Genomic DNA, 23154 nt, shown 5'->3' with positions numbered 1-23154 from the left:
TTCAAGGAGACCCGCATTTCCTCCTAGAAGAAGATCTTTAGATGAAGGATCCTCATAACTCACCATCACTTGCTATGAATGTGAAAAAACCGGTCACTACAAATCGGATTGTCCAAACATTCAAAAGAAAGACAAATATGAAAAGAAGCAAGGCAAGGATAGAAAGAATTTCAAGAAGGTTTATCTTGCTTGGGATGACAAATCTAGTTCTTCTGATGATGGCTCCAAGGAAGAAACAAACCTATGTTTCATGCAAGATGAGAGACCACCGGAGAAATCAAGCAAAGGAACTCAACATATATGTCTTATGGAAAATGAGGACAAAAATGAATCTGAAAGCGAGGTAAACTCATCTTGCTCTACTATTTCGCCTTCATATGATGAGTTGTCTGAAATGTTTCAAGAAATGCATAATGAAACACTAGAACATGTTAAAACTCTTTGAGCATCGATTGGTGTGGTTAATAGTAGGGGTGGCAATTACGTGAATTTCTAATTACGTGACCGATTGGTGTGGTTAATAGTAGGGGTGGCAATTCGTGTCAACCCGACCCGACCCGAATTTCACAAAACCTCAACCCGAACACGACCCGATTAATTATTCGTGTCAAAATTCTCAACCCGAACACGACCCGCTTATTTTACGGGTTGACACGACACGACACGAATAACCTTATAATGTAATCATGACCCATTATTACACATGTTAACACGACTCGACCCGACCCGATCTGACACGAGTTTTAGAATACTCACATCCAAAACTTGTATTTAGGCACTGATTTTACATCCAATAAAAGCATATACATCCAATAAAGTCACTGCTGAGTGAAAAGGGTTGTTTGAATATTTTTTTTATACCACTCACTAAAATGACTATAATAACCTTATACAAAAACTATTTGCGGGTCAGAGCAGGTTGACCCGAACCTGACACGAATTTTTTTGTGTTATTTTTCTTCAACCAGAACACGACCCGAACAGTAAACAGGTTGACCCAAACACGAAAATTTCGTGTCGGGTCTGGGTCGGGTTAGCGGGTCGTGTCAGAAATTGCCACCCCTAGTTAATAGTATCTTAGAATTCCTATTTCTCCCAACTCTATTTTAACTCTATGATATTCTATTACCTAACAATTGTGTGGCATAATGTATATATGTAAATTGGTATAAATTTACGTACTTACAAACTTACAATTGTCTGCGCTTCCGATTTGTCACTTCAAACTTTCAAGAGAAAATGTTAAAACGAAGGTAAATGACAAAACAGACGACATGTCGTTTAGTTTCCTTAATGTTCCTCAAGTCGATTAATTGTTTATTGGTATTGGGACGGCGTCGTTGGGTCACACTTTGCACTTGTTCTTTGGAGCTTCAACACCCCGCACCCTGAATCGAACGTCTTGATAAATTGCAACTATAGAAAAGGTATAATTACTACAAACAAAACACGAAGCTACAATCCGTTACTGCAGAAACAGAATGGTTTAGCTTCAAACATGGCTCGATGAACCTAGTGTTTTCCCACATCTTCTTCTTCTTCGCAACACTGATCAGATCTTGATCCATTTCTGTTTCGGATCCGATCCGATCTAGGCTCGGAACCACGCTCCAATGGCAGGGGCAGCCTCTGCTCTGTTCCTACTCGACATCAAAGGCCGTGTTCTCATTTGGCGCGACTACCGTGGCGATGTAACCGCCGTCGAAGCCGAACGCTTCTTCACCAAGCTCATCGAGAAAGAGGTTCATTTCTGAATTCAAATTAGCATGAGTAACGCCTCAATTTTCTGAACTTTGTTTCCGATGCCGTTTTGATCAATATTAATATTTCTTTTTCTTCAATTTCTGCTTATTTTTTCATGCAATTATTAATCTGTGCACCAAAGCTTGCTGAATTTCGTGCTAATAGTGGGGGAATCGGAATGGAAAATTTCGATTATTGTTTGCGAGTCCTTTAGCGTTTTAGTTTGGGAAGATGAATTGTGAAGTTTGTTTCGAAATTGTGCCAGGGTGATCCGCAGTCTCAAGATCCAGTTGTATATGATAATGGCGTGACCTACATGTTTATACAGCATATCAATGTTTACCTCATGATAGCAACCAGACAAAACTGCAATGCCGCTAGTCTCCTTTTCTTCCTGCATCGTATAGTTGATGTAAGCGTTGTTGGTAATTATGGTTATGAATATTTTGAATTGAAAACTTGTATAGATTTTGCGTATAATGATTGATTGGAATGATCGTTGTCTTTGTGGCAGGTGTTTAAGCATTATTTTGAAGAATTGGAAGAGGAATCTCTTAGGGATAACTTTGTTGTTGTGGTAAAATGCCATTGTATCTTTGTTATCAGTTGCATTAATTCATTAAGGTCTATCATTCATTTAGGCAAAATTCTGATTTCTTGTGTCCTTGGCAGTACGAACTACTTGATGAAATTATGGACTTTGGATATCCCCAATACACCGAGGCAAAGATTCTTAGTGAATTTATCAAGACAGATGCTTATAGAATGGAAGTTACACAGAGACCTCCCATGGCTGTAACAAATGCTGTATCCTGGCGCAGTGAAGGGATAAACTACAAGAAAAATGAGGTGACCATTAGAAGGGCGAAGATGTATCACTTTGTCTTGAATCTGATGGTCTAAGCAACCATTTAATACTCTTCTTTTCCTTTATTTTTACAGGTTTTCTTGGATGTGGTGGAGAGTGTTAACATACTTGTCAATAGCAATGGACAAATAATTAGGTCTGATGTTGTTGGGGCATTGAAGATGAGAACGTATTTGAGGTTTGTCTTCTACTTTACTTTCTTTGAGAACTATTGAATTTCAAGCTATTGAGATAGGCTACTAGTTTACTGGGTTAGCATTTAGCAATATGGTTGACGTAGGTTTTTTCTTGAGGGGGCAGGGGGATAGATAAGATTTTATTAAGAGTGAAAATTGAAGAAGAATGCAGAATAGGAGGATCAGGAATTTCCTTAACAGGAAAAAAAAATGAAGAAAACCAAACAAATAGCATCTCAAAAGAGCTCTTACATCTCTCTAAATATCTGACATAGAAACTCCCTTAGAAAACCATATGTATAAACTAACATATAAAGCAGGGAAAACTATTCTTTTTCAAAGAATCACTGGTTGAGAATTCTAGCATTTCCAATGCACTGCATGCCTATGAATAGATCATAATCTTCACGACACCTTATCCTACTTTCTCGTCCCAAAACCCTAATGCTAATAGATCATTGGTAACTTCTAAACTTTGGTAACACATAAACATATGGAGACAAAGTCTTATGCTAATCCACCTATAACAGATCGTTAATATTAATCTTATTTACTACACTTTTTACTAATAAAAACCTTAACTTCAGAGGGAGCTTTGAGCTTCCAAAAAGAAATCGGATGGGATGTATTAATTGTGCAAAAATTTTCCGAGGTTTTATAGTGGAATTTGCTTGTAAGTTACTACAAACTTGTAATATTTAATTTTCAGTCTAGAATGTGTTGGACTCGTATTCTTCTTCCCTGATATTTGGTTTTGGTGGAGAAAATGTAGTTTTATCAATATTGAAATTGTTGATTCTACAATTGAGAAAATCAACAATGCTAATGTTGTTGATATGCACTCTATCCAAAAAAAAGGTGTTGGTATGTGATGGAACCCAAAATGAACACACTGATTTTATTGCTTCAATGGAGGCATAGCCTCTTTTTACTAACACCAATTGACACTAAAGACCCCTAGCTCACCCTTAGAACCAACAAGCCTAGGCTCCAAGAGATCCTATTTCCCTAATATTTACTCATACATGCATACCCCACTCCACTCATTCCCTTTAGAAAAATTCCCTAGCTAACTAACTCACTCATCACTTTCAGGCCGATCAATACCCCCTCCAAAACTCACATTATCCTCAAGGTGAAGAACGAGGATAGGTGATGTGAGAGGACTTCCACCCGAGTGTCATTGTTTGAAGCATCTTGACCACATCGATAGCTTCAATTCATAAGTCATATAAATGGCTAGAGATAAATGGAATGCCTTAAGAGTCACCATTGGCCGAATGGGCCGTGTTTTCCCATCCACCAATTGCCTAATTACGAGTCAAGGCTGCTCTAGTGTCAATCCCACCACCACGACCTGTTCCCACCTTCAATTTGTCCACCCACTGATCCTACTTGACCCCAAACAACCTCCTTTTCTTATGCTCTTCTGGTCAAAGTTATCATCTGACCTAATCATCAACAAAACACATCCTCACGTCTTTGCGAATTTCTCCTCGCAAACCATTCAGTAATGTTGCTTCTGTCACTTCATCATCAGCATGGTGAAGAGGAAGAACAACATCTCAAATTGTTTGCCCCCAATCTAGCTCTATAAATGGAACCTTTGTAACAAAGCGATAGTTTTAAATAGCGGGTAGCGGCCGACCCCAAAAAAGCTATAGCGGTATAACGGGTAGCGGTAAAGCCGCTACTGTGAAGTCTATATAAATACTTATAATAAATTATACCAGATATATAAATGCTATAAGATAAGAAATCACCCAAAATTGGAGGAAATGAGGAATGAAAAGTATGATACTACACATTCAAAACAAAGATTAAAGGAACATAAAGGAAGCAACATATTAGTTCATTGAAGGAAACTAAATAACATTCTAGGAACATAAAGGATCCAAGTAGAGTCAAATACAAATTTTCAATGGCTCTATCAAAGTCAAGAAGGAAAAGAACTAATCAGAATCATCATCAAACATTTCTTCAAAGTCTTGTTCTTCTCCACCCTCACTTTCTTCACTAGTATTAAATTTTTTAGATCTGTTCATTCTCATCTTCTATTTCTTCGTTATCACCTTCTTCAATCTGTTCAACCCTTATTCCCTTAGAGCTTGATGGCATAGAGGCAGCTTCCTTCCTGAATCTAGTATGCTGCCTAGTGTAAGTTATAGGCTCATTAGCCCCAGTTACATTAGCAATATCTCCCCAATTCAATGTATCATCATAAAAAACGAACTCACTTTCTGCATCTTACCCACTTCTCCCACCAACATTCATTACTTTCATCAATGTCTTTTAGGACAATGGGATCAACCAAATCACGACTCTCAAAACGTTCTTTAAGAGCTTGATTATACTTAATAAAGACTAAGTCTTGCAACCTTTGATGCTCAAGCCTGCTTCTCTTCTTAGAATGAATCTAGTTTACAATTTCCAATAAAGAATATTAGTTTCACAATCATGGTATAAACCCTACAAACAAAAATCATTTAACAAATACTTACATGCTCAAAAGTACTCCAATTACGCTCACATCCTGATGAGCTACAAGTTAAGCCCAACACTCTAACAACAAGGTTTCGCAAATTCGGAACATGTGCTCCATACGACTTCCACCATTGAGCTGTAATGCAAATTGCAACTTGTTAACATTACAACTTGTTAAATAAAAGCTTAAAGTGATCAAATACGTGTGCTTTTACTTACCAGAAGTGATTTTATTCCTTTGTCTTATTGCTGTATTCATACCAATAAGGCCTTTTGCACTCCTATATTTTTCCATTTGTCCATGTATCTTGTCCACCTGATCCATATTTGCACTTAGCTTGTCAATGCATTTATATAGTCCAACTATCAATTCAGCATCATCATCAATTTTTGGATTGGCATAAAAGTATTCAGGGTTCAGATAATGGCCTGCAAAGCATGTAATGGATGATGAAATTGGCAGTCCCATCTTCTATCAATTATAGCAAAAACATCCTTGTATTTATCTTCATTTCCATTGAAAGATTTTTGAATTGCTTCCTTGGCCATATCCAATGCTTCAATATATATCCCATTGCGGGCCTTCTTTCATTATCAACAAGTCTAAGCATCCGCACAAGAGGCCTCATAACCTTTAAAGAATGAATAACATCATTCCAAAATGATGGCATAAGTACAGTGTCAGTCGCACTTTTTCCCTTAGGGTCTTTTGATGTATTTGATTTCAGCCAATGATCTGATGTGAGCATCTTTCTAAGATTATTTTTTTGCTTATGAAGCCTTTGCAATGTGAGGAAAATTGTACTTTTTGGAAAAGTACATGCCGAAACAAATTACACCAGTGGAAGTTTACAACAAATAATGGGCATGCATTCAAGAGGCATTCTCTTCGTACACTTCTCTACTTCTTCTACTTAACTCCTATCCTCCTAGATCTCCCACAATCTTCTTTTATAACCTCCTAATCCCCTATAGTTATAGCCCACTGCCTTATCCCGTTTTCCTACTACCATACAGTAATTGCATCCTACTCCACTCATTATGGACGGTTTATACAAGCAGCTGAGAGGGTTTGGCTCCCCTATGGTTCCTCCTAGAGTAAACTCTCATGATGAGGGGTTTTGAGTTCCCAACAGATCCAATAAAGTTTTAAGTGGGTTGTCGATTGCCTAACCCTCATCTTTTATCCAGGCTTAGGACCGGTCATGTAAAGATTTGCAAAAAGCACAACATAGGCGAAGTTATAACTTATAAGGATAGTCAAGCACCACTAACAAAAAATAATATGAATCGTAGTGTATATAGATAATAAGGATTTAAATCACAAATGTATTTCGATGCTTTTGCTCAGTATTCAATAAAATGTTAATGAACAAACTCCCAATTATTGGAAACAATTTCTTTCAGGAAATCCTTCTTCAAGGAATCTCATGGTTATAAGAACTCCTTTTCTTTGAAACCATATATTATTAAAATCACTTTCTTATAGGAAGATTCTCAGGCTTTACATGAAGAACAAATAAATCTCCACCATTTGTTAATGTGCTTAGTAATAAATTGTGAAGTTAAGTTTCTTAACTTTGATAACCATTCATCATTCTTTGCAATGGCAATGTTTCCTATTCTTACATTGTGCAAAATCTTCACTGTTTGTTGAAGTTGTCACTTGGCTATTAAGTGAAACACCAACTTTTAAATCAAGTCATGACACCTAGAATCTTCCTAGAAGAAGCATGGATGCACTTTGCTTTTTTTTTTTTTCATTATTTTGTACACAATAGATAGGAAGCATGGTATGCTTGTAATTGTTGAGATTTATAGTCCCACATTGGTTGTATGAGCAACTAATGTGGAGTTTATAAGGCTTTGGGCACTCCCACCCTTTGAGCTAGCTTTTGGGGTGGTGTATCTCAAAGTTCTTTACATGGTATCAGAGCGGGTTCGTTCCTACCCTAATTCAAATCTGAAATAACCATCCAAACACTTCCATCACCGTCAAACACCTCCTAAACACCGCCTTGAATCTGTCCAACACAGAAACCTAGTTTACTTACCTCCGATCAAAAAAGTGAGGTGACCATTCGACTCAGAAGGATCCGACGAGTCGACCGCCGCTGGACCCATCGCCGTCAGCCGCTGCACGCGCCACCACGCGCCGCCTTCCAGACGTTTTTTTTCCGTCGCGACTTGCACACACCTTCTCGCCGGCTTCTCCCCTTCCTGTTCCAGAGGTCAGATCAAAAGTTTACAAAACTTGATTTTTCATCAACGGTCAACCCTCTTTTTATTCATGGCTTCCTCAAAACACTCTTTTTATTACCACGAGCAACCTCCTAAGGCCACTAGTCATGTGGTCCAGCAAGGTACAACTTTCCATGTTGATAGTCAAAATCATTGGATCCTTGATTCTGGAGCCTCTGATCATATGACAGGTAATCTTGGCTTGTTTTGTTCATACACTCCATATTCTGAACCTTCTCGGGTCAAGATCGCCGATGGCAGTTTTTCCCAGATTGCGGGACACGGAACCATTAAACTTTCTGAGCTGATTACTTTGACATCAGTTCTTTATGTTCCTTCTCTGACTTGTAATCTCATTTCCATTAGCAAGCTCACCTCTGAGTTGCATTGCTTTGCTAAATTCTTTCCACATGGTTGTGTTTTTCAGGAACAGGACTCGGAGAGGATGATTGGCAGTGCTAGAGAGGATGGTGGACTTTACTACTTTGAGGAGGATGTGACTCATGAAGCTGTTTTCGTAGAAAAAAACTCTATGTTTCCTTTTGATTCATGTAATGATGTTATGCTGTGGCATCGTAGGCTAGGCCATCCAAATTTTATTTATCTTCAGAAGTTGTTGCCAAACTTATTTATTAATAAAAGTCCAAGTTTGTTTTCTTGTGATATTTGTCAACTTGCCAAGCATACTTGTGCTCATTATCCTTCTAAAGTTCACCATGACTCTTCTCCATTTTCCTTAATTCATAGCGACATATGGGGTCCAGCCCGTGTTAAAAATATTTCAGGTACTCGATGGTTCATTACCTTCATTGATGACCATTCTCGAGTTTGTTGGGTGTATCTTCTAAAGGATAAGTCCGATGCTGCATCCGTGTTTAAAAAATTTCATGCCATGGTTCAAACCCAATTCCAAGTTGCTATACAAATTCTTCGTACAGATAATGGCAAAGAGTATTTTAACTCTATTCTTGGAGAATATCTTTCCCAACATGGCATCCTTCACCAAAGCTCGTGTCCTGACACACCCCAACAAAACGGAGTTGCGGAAAGAAAAAACCGACATCTCCTTGAAGTTGCTCGGGCTCTTATGTTTACCACGAGTGTTCCTAAATATCTTTGGGGAGAGGCAGTTCTCACTGCCTCGTATCTGATAAATCGAATGCCATCTCGCATTCTGAAATTTCAGTCTCCTCTTTCTAGTCTTGTTCGTATCTTCCCTTCCTTCCGAGGTGTCTCCTCCTTACCTCTCAAGTTATTTGGTTGTGTTGTATTTGTCCATATTCCCTCCCATCAACGGTCTAAGCTTGATCCTAAGTCTCTCCAGTGTGTCTTTATTGGTTATTCTCCTACTCAACGTGGCTATAAGTGTTATTCACCCTCTCTTCGTAAGGTCTTTGTCTCTATGGATGTCACTTTTTCTGAGAATGACCCTTTCTTCCCCTCGACTTCTCTTCAGGGGGAGTCTATAGGAGTAGATGAAGATCAGTCATGGGAACCTATTAATGCCACAGTATTACCTCTACTTTTGGAAACAGGGGGAGCTACAGAATCCTCACCATCAGGAGCCTCCTCAACATGGGGACAAGTTTATAGCAGGCGAAAGCCTCCTCAAAGTGTGAATAACCCAGAGCCTCTACACTGCCAGGATTCTGAACCATGTTCTAGTTCCAGCACCCCAATACTTGAGTGTCATGGTGAAAATGATCTACACTTGCCCATTGCTCTCAGAAAAGGTACTCGATCTTGTACTACTCATCCTATTTCTAATCATATTTCATATGGAAAGTTGTCCCCAGGGTTTCGTGCTTTCAATACTATGTTGGATAGTACAAAGATACCGAGAAATATACATGAGGCTCTCAATGATAAAAAATGGAGGGATGCTGTCTTTGAAGAAATGAATGCTTTAGAAAGAAATGGAACTTGGGAGATAGTGACCCTACCCAAAGGAAAAAAGGCAGTAGGATGCAAATGGGTGTTTACAATAAAATTCAATGCAGATAATAGCATCAACAGATACAAGGCAAGATTGGTTGCAAAGGGTTTCACTCAGACTCATGGGATAGATTATCATGAGACTTTTGCTCCGGTTGCTAAAGTCAATACCATCCGAGTTCTCTTATCTCTTGCTGCCAATCTAGATTGGCCTCTGCAACAGTTAGATGTGAAGAATGCATTCCTAAATGGTGACTTACATGAAGAAGTCTATATGGATCCTCCACCTGGTTTTGAAAGGGGAAATGAATCAGTGTGTAAACTAAAAAAGTCTCTATATGGATTGAAACAGTCTCCCAGAGAATGGTTCGACAAATTCACACAAGCAGTCAAAAGAAGAGGCTTCATTCAAGCACAGACTGATCATACTCTCTTCCACAAACACTCTAAGGATGGTAAAATTGCTATTCTTATTGTATATGTAGATGATATAATTCTTACAGGTGATGATATTGAGGAATTGAACACCTTGAAGAAATTTCTAGCAGCTCAATTTGAACTCAAAGACCTTGGCACTCTCAAATATTTCCTTGGTATGGAAGTTGCTAGGAGCAAAACAGGCATCACTCTAACACAAAAGAAATATGTTCTAGATCTTTTGTTGGAAACAGGAATGTTAGGGTGTAAACCTGCTAAGACACCTGTGGAACCTAATACCAAGTTAGGTATTGAAGATGGGAATGAGGTGGATAAAGAACAATATCAGCGATTGGTTGGTAAACTAATCTACTTATCTCATACGCGTCCTGACATTGCCTTTGCGGTGAGTATGATTAGTCAATTCATGCACTCACCCAAGGAGAAGCATCTTAGTGCAGTCTATAGGGTGCTTAGATACCTCAAGAATACTCCAGGAAGAGGATTATTCTTTAAAAAGGGGTATAAAAGGACAATTGAAATCTACACTGATGCAGATTGGGCAGGCTCATCAGTAGACAGAAGATCTACCTCAGGCTATTGCACCTATGTGTGGGGAAATCTTGTTACTTGGAGAAGCAAAAAGCAAACAGTGGTTGCAAGAAGTAGTGCTGAAGCAGAATTTCGAGCTTTAGCTCATGGAGTTTGTGAAGGAATCTGGTTAAGAAGACTTCTTCAAGAGTTGAAGATTTCATATTCCCTACCAATAAAACTATATTGTGACAACAAGGCAGCTGTTAGCATTGCTCAAAATCCTGTGCATCATGATCGAACAAAGCACGTGGAAGTTGATCGTCACTTCATCAAAGAAAAATTAGATGATGGAAGTGTGCATTTGATATATGTTCCAACCAAAGAGCAAACGGCAGATGTCCTTACCAAGGGCCTACACCGTCCAGCATTCGAAGACTTGATTGGCAAGTTGGGAATGATCAATATTTACCTCCCAACTTGAGGGGGAGTGTAGAAAATTAGAATTCAAACATGTTTCCGTTTTTATTTCCTATTAATTAGGATTGATTATGATTGATTAGGATTGATTATGATTGATTAGAATTGATTGTGATTAGGATTGTGATAGGATTGATTAGTCATCGCTTAGTCATTCTTAGCGATTCTTTCTTGTATAAATACTCACTCATGTAATTTATTCAATATCAATATACAAAAACTTCTTAATATGGTATCAGAGCCTCGCCGCCGCCCACTTTCTCTTGTGGACTTTCTTAGCACAGGTTGGCTGGGCCTGTTGCATCTTCCACTCTTCAAGCCCAATGGGCTCTCGTGTGAGGGGGCGTGTTGAGATTTATAGTCCCACATTGGTTGTATGAGCAACTAATGTGGAGTTTATAAGGCTTTGGGCACTCCCACCCTTTGAGCTAGCTTTTGGGGTGGTGTATCTCAAAGTTCTTTACAGTAATAAATGCAAAGACTAATTAAAAAGCATTTTTCTAGCGAGGATATGGTAAATGGTGCTCTTGTTCATAGAGCATGCCAAACTAACATTTTTTGCTTGTGTGAAAGTCAAGCTTTCAATAAAGGCTTCTTCAATCATAATGGATTTTTGTCAATTTTTAGGGATATCACAAATGCAGTGTTTGGGGATGATATTTGTTATTTTTTATATCAATTTATGAAATTACTATGTAACTGTAAATTGGGAATTGGGGTTTGTAGTGGGGATTTTAGGGATAAATTATCGGTAATTTTTGAATTTAGGTTTAGTTTGGCTCTATTTCCTATTCTAAATTAGGATTACCTGAGTCTTAAGTTTGGGTTGCTTGTCTTAATAGATTTAGAATTCTTGGTATCGCCAATATAAGCCATACTATCTTCTCCCTTACTCTTCTATCACTATTTGATGGATACCTCAGCTCAGCCCTGCTAGTTCATTTCAACTATAGGAATGATTTCTTCAGCTGTTCAGCGATTTCAGTGGGACTTAGCCCATTTCTGAAGAATAGAGTTCAGTTTCAAGTAACATTACAGCTAGTTTCTTTAAAATTGATTGCTCCATCCAACGTGTTGGTTTATGGACTAGTACTATGCTCAGATTGCTTCATTCATTTAGTACTTTAGAAGCTTTCATTAGGAGTTGGTGCTAAACATTTCACCATTAGATATATTGTAGATAGATCCAACCACTTTACCCATTGCACCCTACTTTTACAGTTGATAGTGGTCTGGAAGACTGTACATTTGGTTTGAAGTATCTATTAATTTAATCAACTTTTGTGATTGAGTGTTTATCTGAAAACTCTAATATACCATTTATGGCATGTATAATGCAGTGGTATGCCTGAATGTAAACTTGGCTTAAATGATAGAGTATTATTAGAGGCACAAGGTAGAGCAACCAAGGGAAAAGCAATTGACTTGGAGGACATCAAATTTCATCAGTATGTAAGCTTGACTCTTTTTCCTATATTAACTGATTGGTAATTTTGGGTGCAAATTTAAGCATGTTTATATCTATTCTTGACTCTAGTTTTCAAATTATGTGCTGACACTTGACAAAGGTGTGTGCGTTTGGCCCGATTTGAGAACGATCGAACGATTTCCTTTATCCCGCCAGATGGATCATTTGATTTGATGACATATAGGCTCAGCACTCAGGTTCATCTTCCTCTCTGGATATGAAATATATTTCTGGTTGAGTGTGACATACATATATATACATGCATAAATACATACACATTCTTAAAAAAAATTCCAAAGTCTGTTGATTCTACTATCTTTGTTTCCAGGTTAAGCCTTTATTATGGGTGGAAGCACAAGTTGAAAAGCATTCGAAAAGTCGGATTGAGATTATGGTAAAAGCTAGGAGTCAGTTTAAGGAACGTAGGTAAACTGATATTGCTTTTTTCTCTTATATCTGGTCCTTTTTTCACCGCTTTTCCTCGATGGAAGACTGGAGAACTGCTTATCTTCAATTTATGTACTAATTCCAAGTTGTTTGCTCTAGATTTTATATCACCCTATCTGTCTTTACTTCCCCAACTACTCATAGAAATTAATTTTACAGCACTGCCACAAACGTAGAGATTGAGTTGCCTGTGCCTGTTGATGCTACCAATCCAAATGTTCGGACCTCAATGGGAACTGCATCATATGCTCCTGAAAAAGATGCATTACTCTGGAAAATAAGATCCTTTCCTGGAGGCAAGGTATTAGTTCACTTGGAAGTGGCTAATAACACCCATAATTGATACCTTAACTTTGATTATGAATTAATGGATTTGGTTCTCTTGTTTGATCACAGGAGTACATGTTAAGAGCAGAGTTTCATCTTCCCAGTATAACAGACGAGGAAGCAACTCCCGAGAGAAAAGCTCCTATACGTGTAAAATTTGAGATACCATATTTTACTGTATCTGGGATACAGGTATGGCTATATGTGCAGAAAAATTTCTTAATATTTTGAAAATTTTTAAGCCGGTCTGTGTCTCTGTCTGATTAAAAGATGAATATTTCCTGTATTGTATATCTTTCATTCACTCCTTCCCTTTCTTTACTCTCTGTTGGTGTCTCACCTATCATTTTGATTATTTCTTGAGAGCTGCAGTAATCATTCCAGTGAACTAGATGAATCTTTTATAGTTCCAATTTGTTTTCAAGTTGAGCTGATATTCAGTTCGAACATAGTGTTATAGATTGTGATATTAAATTAGAAAAGAATTACTAATGGGAAAAAAAAATTTAACATCGTAAATGGATCTGAAATTAATATATACATAATTTTATGATTTTTCAATGATTAATGTTTTTGTGTAGTAGCAATATGAAATGCACAAGACTAGGTCATCTGAATGAAACATCAGCATACACATGATATAATGTTGTAATCATTGTTAAGTTTACCATATATAGCGATGTTCAGTTAAATGAGGCTTTGATTGCTTCAATCAAGATGCTAATTGACATGTAAATGTTTTGTTTTGTAGGTAAGATATTTGAAGATCATTGAGAAAAGTGGGTATCAGGCTCTTCCATGGGTGAGATACATAACAATGGCTGGAGAGTATGAGCTGAGGCTTATTTGAGATATGTACCCTCGTTTGGTATTTGAAATCCACCAAATAATTGTATCATTCAGTGATCAAAGCTGGTGGATGGCGGAGGGAGTTTTGCACGGAATTATTAGAATTTATTTGGCCAACCACAGCAGATTATAAGTTGCTCATTGTCTTGAAATTTGGTGTCAACTGAAAATCATGAATTGGGAAGTGTAAGCCAATACTCTAGTAAGTCCCTACGGTCCAATCTGTTTTGATTAAGAAAATGATTGATTCTCTTTTTTACTTTTTAGGCCCCTCTTTGTAATCACAATCTCTCCATCTTTTTCCACTGTCTTCAGAGTGTAATTTGATTTACATTTTAAAAAGAATTCTTGGCTTTTGTATTACTAAGTTAATGACTTCGAGAGACAAATTATAGAGAGGGAAATGATTGTGCTGTGCCACAACCCGTGTCTGAACGATAAACAATAGATGTATTTTTAACTATATATTCATACAGCATTACAGGTCAATTGCAGAAAAGCATAGTTGTGTTTTCTCTTCCGGGTGTATAAGGTTGCAGTATAACATTAGGGTAAGCTTCAAAGAATTTGGATGATTTTATTTGGATATTAAGCTAAACAAAGACAATACTTACATACTATTCGTGGAGTGATTCCATTCTACAGGAGCCTTACATTCTGAATTCTTGAATGGCCAGTTTGGGGGAAAGTGGAGCTCTGTTCCCTTAACTGATACCAGCCGAATGGTGAGAGAAAATAAATTACTTTTTGATTAATAGCTTGATTCTTAGTCTGTTAACCAAACAATATATTTTTGGGAAAAGTGTGTATAATTTTGAAGGATGTAAAGTTGTGTCATTTTAAGAGAGAGAAAGAGATAGATAAAGGAGGAGAGAGAGTTGACAAAAAAAATAAAGTTGTGGGTCCCACCTCTTTGTGAGAGTGAAAGGATGTAAGTTGTGTAATTTAAAAGTATAGACACTTTTCCCTATATTTTTTCAGCTAGAAATCCGGACATCATTAATCAACGTAAAAATAGTGTAATGGAGCGCAAATAACATCTTTACTCATTGAATTTAAAGATTCTTTTAAAATACCTAGTATAATTTAGAAAATAGGAATAAAATGTTATGTCTACTTTTTTTTATGAGTATTTCATCTATTTCATTCAAATATCTTTAAATCAGAATTTTAAGAGGAGAGAGAATGAGTGAAGGTTAGTTTAAATTTTGATTTAATGATATTAAAGATGAGTAGGTAGAGTATGTATTCAAAAAAAAGTAAGTATAATCTTTTATTCCTAGAAAATAAAATTTGAAGTTAGTAATATTAATTAAAAAATCGATGGGTTATTACATAAAATAGTTATAGTTATTCTTTTAATATTTATTCTCTTACTTTTTTTTCATTAACAAGGATCATTTACACCTTATTCTATGCAATTTAGAAATTCAAATCCTTGATTTGCATATGCTATGCTTTCTACCTTTTCATTGAACAAGGGCATGCGATCCCTTTGATTGACACACACATTAATAGTTAATTCTCTCATGGGGTTGCACACCTCAATGATCACACTCTAGACTAATTGGCGTCGTCTATGGGAATATATAAATTCCCATTCCCATTCTTAATCATGGCAAACACCAGGAAGACTACCAGGCGCGCAGCGCAGCCCCATGTCACTCCAACATTGTTGTTGTTGCACAACTCAATTCTCCCACCACTCAGATCGACTGGATGGAAACCTCTCTAATTTTCTCTTCCTTCTCTTATCTCCTTCTTCTCTTGCTATTGTTCTCTTCTTTTCCGGATCTACCAAAAGGTTCCGTAACTTCCGTTACAGTCGAACTACCAAGTTGGCATGCAACACTACCAAACGGTCCCATCTCCATATATATCAGGTTCCATAACTTGCTCAATATCAAACTCCTTCCTAACCCCACCGGCAACATGGTTCACTTGCAACTTCCCCTATTTTAGCCTCAACCTGCTTCGTACCCGGTCCAATATTAGACCCTCCTAAACAGAATAAGTATCAGGCTCCTCCTCAACCTACCTAACCACAACCGGCACTTTCCGCGTCAGCTCAACCCTGTACAGTCCTTCAATACTCAACTCACAACTTTGAGAAATCATTATGTGCAACAAACCACTATGGTCATGGAAATTGCCAGCGTCACGAGCACGACTTCCACTGTTGTGTCAATAGATGTAGACCATCGCACCACTACATGGATCAACTCGGATATCTGGCGGACCCTAGCTAGAACCCAAAACGTGCCACTCATTGACCGGCTTACGCTCCCCCACTATCCTGGATAACTTTTAAGGTGCCCACCAACATTAGCCATTATTCCCTTACGTTTTCTCAAGAGAATCCGGATAAATATTTTCATGTCATGTCATTTGTAGAGGCTGACGACTTGTTGCTATGTTGAACCTTCTCATTGTTCCTTAGGAAGAATGCTTTGCATTGGTATAACAACTTGCCAACCGGTTCAGCAGATATAAAGAAATACTTCAACCTAAAATTTTAAGACGTTGGGTAAAAGATTTTTTTAATAATTTATATTATTTTCTAACACATCTTTTATGTAAAAATTCTTTGGACTTCAAACGTGAATATTGTATAGATCTAATTCTTTTTTCTTATGGTTATTTAATTCCACAAGTAGGGGCGGTGATAATCGAACTCATGATTTTATATTCACTTAAGAGTCTGATATCATGTAAAGAATCAATTCAATCTAAAAGTTTAAGCTGGTAGGTGAGGGTTTCTTAATGGCTCATCCAATAAGCTTAAGCTTTTGGGTTGAATTGGTTCTTTACATAGTATGAGAGCCTCGGTGTTACAAATTCGCTCCTCAGCCTCCACTTTCTCTTTTGGAATTTCTTAGTACAGATAGGTGGGTCTGTGCATCATCCACTCTTTAAGTCCAATAAACTCTTGTTTGAGAAGTCGTGTTAGAGTATAATATAAACCATTAAAGAGTCTATCACCTAATAGCTTAAGTTTTTGGATTAAATTAATTCTTTACATGATATCAGAGTCTCATGTCCTGAGTTCGATTCTGATTACCCCCACTTTGTCTTGTGGACTATCTTAACAGAGATAGACCGAGTCTGATGCATCATCCACCCTTCAAATCCAATAGGCTCTTGTGTGAAGGGCATGTTAAAGAATATTATAAACCATTATAAAAGCTCTCACCAATAATTTAAACTTTGGGGTTAAATTGGTTCTTTACATCCCTCTTTTCCAGCATTGACCAACAAGTTGATAATTACTCCGGCTTCAAACTCATTTCATTCATAGATACGTATTCTAGACATAACAAAATTCCTATGTTTGAAGAAGATGAAGAAAAGACAACGTTTGTAATAAAAAAGCCAACTGTTGCGATAAAATGTCGATGTAGTTTCGGCTTAAAAATGCCAGAGCTACCTAATAACAAATAATGAACAAAGTGTTTGAAAAACAGATAGGCAAAATGCAAAAAATTTACATCGATAATTGAAATTTTTGATGAGTTTAAAAAGGCAAAATGCATCCAGCAGGAAAATTCCTTAGGTTCCAGCCAGGGTACTGAGATAAACCTGGACCAGTGACGTGTCGTCATTGAAATGGATAGTCCAAGGAACATTTAAGAGGTACAACAAAATTTGTTATAATAATTATTTCTTTTATAAAATAATTTTATAATTCAGTCTTAATTAAATTTGTTATATTTTTTCTTAGAGTTTTAAACACAATCAGATGTCATTAATTTTACAATTGAGCTAATATATAATTCATTATTAAAAATGTTATTAAATACTATATGGAAACATATATTTAGAATTTAATACTTATACAACTCAATTTTATTTGGTTTGTTTAAGGTAATATTTAAATGCAGAAAAATTATTTAAGATCATTATCATTTCTTTTAACATATTGAGTGAGGTTTTGCTCCAATATACGTACTGCAATAGTTGCTCCTTTGATAGATTTACTGAAAGTAAACAAGTTCCAATTGAATGATGCTGCTCACACAACCTTATCAACCCTTCAAGAAGTCATGTCACAAGCAACCATCCAAGCAACACCTAACAACGCCTCAAATTATGGAATATGTTGGTACTTCTACAACATTGCAGACCCATATCTTACTTTAGTAAGAAGTTAGAACCTCCAATGAAGTCTTCTTCAACATATACTTGATCGTAAACTTATTTTATAACCAAAGCTTAATTAGAAGAGATGGCGTCACTATTTATTTGGTGCCCACTTTATTGTTCGAACAGATACCCCAAGCATTAGAGAATTGTTGTCTCAAACTTTGGATTAGAATAAATATGTGTTTAGGTTTTTTGGTTATTGTTTCACGACAGCATGAAGAGGAGAATGCTTCTAGCCCTGAGCTTTTGAAATTACATCATAGCAGATGCAAGTAGGTGCTACTCGGAATCCTAACATAAAGACAGAGATGGAATGTTCTTCCATAATAAGAGAATCTAGTTAACTTTTACTTCATCCTTGATTCGCTCTTTAATTACATGAAGCACCCTCCACGCCATTTGGTGGTCATGGTGGGAACACACGCAATTACGATTGTCAACTTCATTTAAGGAATTTGTGTAACCGCTCCAAGCATCAATGACTATCCCACACACTAACACGAGACTTTTCAGCGTGTTTTGTCTTTACTCGCTCTCTTTCCGGTAAAACTTCCCAGGAGGTCACCCATCCCAGAATTACTGCAAGTAAAGTACGCTTATCTATGGAGTTCTTTTGTCATGGGCTACCGAAAATTAGATGCATCTTGTTAGTATAGGTAGTACCAATTAATTCTTATAAGTTATCCTCAACTATATTGTTCTATACCAGCACAGTCTCTGGAATCTCTCTCTTTCGGGTGTTGATTCAATTCATTCATGTACCTCCGCAGCTGGAAGCTTACCAGGATCTGCTCCTTGTCTGTGCCCTTGCGCACTGGGGAACCGCTCCTTGTCTATGTCGTTGCGCACCATACCCTTGCACACCGACGATCACTCCATGCTCTCGTCAGCGCCCAAGATGTTACATGCCCGCCAGCTTCCGCCTGGTTCGTCCTCAAACCACACCGTATTTGAAGACAGGTCTGCTTTGATACCACTTTTAACACCTGGCCGCTCCAAGCATCAATAACTATCCTCACACACTAACACGAGACTTTTCAGCGTGCTTTGTCTTCACCGCACACTTCTCGGAAAAACTTCCCAGGAGGTCACCCATCCCAGGATTACTGCAAGTCAAGTACGCTTAACTATGGAGTTCTTCTGTTATGGGCTACCGAAAAGTAGATGCATCTTGTTAGTATAGGTAGTACCAATTAATTCTTATAAGCCATCCTCAACTGTATTGTCCTATACCAGCACAGTCTCTGGAATCCCTCTCTTTCGGGTGTTGATTCAATTCATTTATGTACCCCCGCCGCTGAAAGCCTTCCAGGATCCGCTCCTTGTTTGTGCCCTTGTGCACCGTGCCCTTGCGCATCGGCGAGCCGCTCCTTGTCTGTGCCATTGCGCACCATGCCCATTGTGCACCGGCTATCACTCCCTGCCCTTGTCAGCGCCCGGGATGTTACAATTTTCCCCTTCAACTGCTAACTACGTTTTCCCTCGTGAATCATTCTAACGTGGGAACCTTCAGACTCAAAGTTCTAGTCTCTTAATCTTTAGGTAATTATCCTAGGTAGTTATATGTGAATTTGTTGTGTATTATATATGTGTGTGGTATAATCCTAATCTTTAGATAACAAGAATTTGTTGTATGTAGTCTTAATCTCTAGATAATTGTAGGAGTTATATATGGATTTGTTGTGGGTAGTCCTAATCCCTAGAAAATCATAGGTTAGTTTTATACGAATTTTGTTAGATGTAATCCTAATTCCTAGAGAATCGTAGGTTAGTTATAAAATTTTTGTTGGGTATAATCCTAATCCCTAGAGAATCGTAGGTTGGTTATGTGTGAATTTTGTTGGGTATAACCCTAATCTCTAGATGACATTAGGTTGGTGGATTAATTATGAATCTAAAATTTGATAAATGCTACATAATTTATGCAAAAATTATGAAATTCTTTGAGAAATTTTCCAATTATGTGACTTGTGACAAGATTGGATTTTCCTAATTTGTTTATGATAAGATAACAGTGGAAGACAACTTTTGGGATGATACCTCCTGAAAGTGACGAACGCAACCTTATGACTATATATGCCTACGATGTTATATGATGTGTAAATGAAGTTCATCCGTTCTTCTCAAAGTGATACCTAGCAAAATGGTTTCCTAGGGTACTAGTAGTAATTTTGGTGAAGAGGTGTACACACTAATGATTGATATTTTGATTATGGTCAATCAAATTTGTTTATATGTCGTTGGCAACAAAGACTCTCGAGTCATGTCGGTAGACTGACAATAGGGACTTTTGTGTCTATCATGGTTTTCTTCCCACTTAATAAAATTAATAATGGCAATGAAATATATTATTTAATGATTAAGTTGATTATGATGGATTACAAGAATTATGGTTGTCCTTGTTCATTTTTGGATTGGGACTACCAGCTTTTGCTGAGTGTTTGTTTTTATGTGTTGTAATGATCTTTCGGGAGAGTAGAGCCTCTTAGTGAAGCAAGTTCCAAAGCTGGGGCTAACAATGAGTAGTGAGAATAATATCTCGATCATTTCAAGCTAGACCTAGATATTATAATTTTTATATTTATTTCTTTTTGGAAATTTAATAATTGTATCAGAAATATTTTTAAGTTAAACTATGGTTTTACATTTTGAAATTTTTAATAATTGTGTTAGATATATATTTGATATGAAAGTATGATAACTTTAGCCTTTGCACTTGTTCCTGTTAGAGGTGCAACGATAATATTTCCCCAAATAAGCTTTAGTTTAGCTTCCAAAACATTAATGTGATTCTAATAAATTATTAAATGTGATTTTTGATAATTTCACCATTGGCTATTTGATTTCAAATCGAGATAGCATCTTCCTCAACCAAATATTTCAGATGAATCTTTTTTAGTTGAGTGACGCCAAGCTGAGCATGAGTTCCTTTTACCATCCTCAAACTAGTAGACAATTCAATTGATAATGGTTGGGGGAGTTCAAAACTCTTTGCAAGGGATTATTCCACCAATAAGCCAAATAACAAATCACAATAAGTAGGCTAACACCACATTTCAACCCAAAATCTTATGGTTGTAGGTCTATGAGTCTTTTGCACTTATATAGTCCTCTCTTTGTTTATTTCTAACCTATGTGAGACTTTACCACTATTCACACTTGAATATTCCTAACATTCTTCCCTTAAGTGTGAGGCCCAACATCATGCTCCCCCCTAAGTGCAACTTCTGCGGAAGTCTTTTCTCTTCAAATATTAGGATCATTTTAGCCTTCTACGGAGGCCTCTTCAAGAGTATCTCCATATACTCGACCTCTGCCAAACCATTGGCTCTGATACCAGAGTTGATATTGTATAGGGAAGCCCAAAACCCTTTGCAAGGGATTATTCCATCAATAGGGCAAATGACGAACCACAATAAGTGGGCTGACACCAAATCTTAAGGTCGTAGGTCTATGGATATTTTGCATTTATATTATCCTCGCTTTGTTTATTTCTAATCGATGTGGGACTTTACCATTATTCACACTTGAATATTTCTAACAAATATGAGGCAACTAACAGATATTTAAAGCAATATATGTGTGCATCTTTCCTTGACCAACATTCAAAATGGTCCTCTTTTCTCCCTCAGGCAGAGTTGCACTATAATATTGTATTACACTTTTCTATATGAATGTCTTCATCCCAAGCCCTTTATGGTCACCTATCCCATCTAACTCCCACACGAGAGGCTTAGTCCAGATAGGAGGCTTGGATACTCTCTTATGCCATCATAATGAGTTATTTATCTAAAACCAATCTTATGGAAGCACAAAATGTGATGAGAAGTCAAGCAAAACAAGCTTTGTAGGCGGAGGCGGATGCACATGTATGAGAAGGGGGCACGTGCCTACCCTTGAAATCTGATGTGAAAATACAAAGATGCCCTCATCTTAAAATTCAAGTTTCCCCAATTTAATTTTCCTCCTTCTATTTTATTTTCCCGTGAACTTTTTTATCCTCCACCTCCATTATCCAAACCTAACAGCAGATAGCTCTATTCCATACCTATTATTGGAAGTTGGAACCTTTGCTTCTTCCTCCATTGTCGGTCCAGTTGAGTCACAATCCGTCCAGATCCAGATCTAGACCAGACCTAGCCAACCGGCAGTTGCTCGCAAGTTGCATTCCAGTTTGTTCTCCCATTTGTTCATGACCAGCGAAGTTGTTCTCCCATTTGTTCATGACCACAGTCCAGATTGGTTCAGCTATTCGTTTGTTCTCTTTTTTTATACAATTTTTGAAGTTGCTGATAGTCTCTTTTTTATATTTAAGATAATATGATTTCTAAATGAAAATAGGAATCAATAGTTTGGATTTAAAAAGGATGAACTATTAGGATTTGTAAACCGTAAATTAACTCTAAGCTAACAAAAAGGCCTATTGTAACAATAGTTAAAGTTTATAGACTAATTGGGATGAGGTTAGAGGTACCTATTTACAAAAGGCATAAAGTTTAGGGTGGCTGTGTGCAGTTTTTCCTATATTCAAATATATGAATCATGTAATTTGCACAGGCAATATCAAGAAACCATGCTACTTCCACATTAAAGGTACCTATTATGATTTATAAATTCTGTTTTGCTGGCTTCTCATGTCGGCTATCCCCCCTTTGAACTTTTCTGATCGAGGTCCCTATTAGAAGTGGAGGGGCTTGACCTCCTTGCTAGGGTCTTATCCCGTCATTTCCAAGTTACGATGTTTTAGCTAGAGTCCATGTAATCTTGTTGAAATGCGCTCCGAATTATGTACTTCGGCTACTCCTTGGTTCACACAAAGGGACTTTCTTTTTATGCTTCATGATCCAAATTTTACCTCAGCCTTTGAATTGTGGTGTTGGGTTTCATGAGCTGGGTACTAAATATATTGCTCTGGTATTCCTCCCTTAACCTTTTTGCCCGAGGTCCAGCTTTGGACCGGCTGATCTTTCTTTAGATTGCCTTGCCTGGGATCTAATTCTTACTTTTTTGGGTTTTGTTTCTGTTAGAATATTAGATATGATATG

At 37.3% G+C, this 23154-nt stretch overlaps 1 protein-coding gene across 1 annotated transcript; it reads left to right on the top strand.

Moving 5' to 3' along the window:
* Window positions 1-1363: 1363 nt before the first annotated feature.
* On the top strand, window positions 1364-14455 carry LOC133318637 (AP-1 complex subunit mu-2). The gene is made up of 11 exons (XM_061520665.1): window positions 1364-1742; window positions 2009-2155; window positions 2258-2320; window positions 2416-2592; window positions 2686-2789; window positions 12216-12323; window positions 12444-12540; window positions 12672-12769; window positions 12950-13091; window positions 13187-13309; window positions 13869-14455. The coding sequence occupies exons 1-11, from the start codon at window positions 1614-1616 to the stop codon at window positions 13965-13967; spliced, it is 1287 nt and encodes a 428-aa protein (XP_061376649.1). The 5' UTR covers window positions 1364-1613; the 3' UTR covers window positions 13968-14455.
* The last annotated feature ends 8699 nt before the right edge of the window (window positions 14456-23154 follow it).

Source organism: Gastrolobium bilobum, unplaced genomic scaffold, assembly GCF_033153095.1.
Source record: "Gastrolobium bilobum isolate Gb01-03AN ecotype WA unplaced genomic scaffold, APGP_CSIRO_Gbil_v1 utg35675, whole genome shotgun sequence".
In the NCBI taxonomy this organism is placed as follows: Eukaryota; Viridiplantae; Streptophyta; class Magnoliopsida; order Fabales; family Fabaceae; genus Gastrolobium; species Gastrolobium bilobum.
This window is presented reverse-complemented; position numbering and strand designations above follow the sequence as displayed.

Bases quoted from the DNA above. Each gene is read 5' to 3' on its own strand.
- LOC133318637 (XM_061520665.1), top strand. From the start codon at position 1,614: ATGGCAGGGGCAGCCTCTGCTCTGTTCCTACTCGACATCAAAGGCCGT. The intron at 2,321-2,415 runs GTAAAATGCCAT...TGTCCTTGGCAG, and splicing joins GGGATAACTTTGTTGTTGTG to TACGAACTACTTGATGAAAT. The intron at 13,310-13,868 runs GTATGGCTATAT...TTTGTTTTGTAG, and splicing joins TTACTGTATCTGGGATACAG to GTAAGATATTTGAAGATCAT.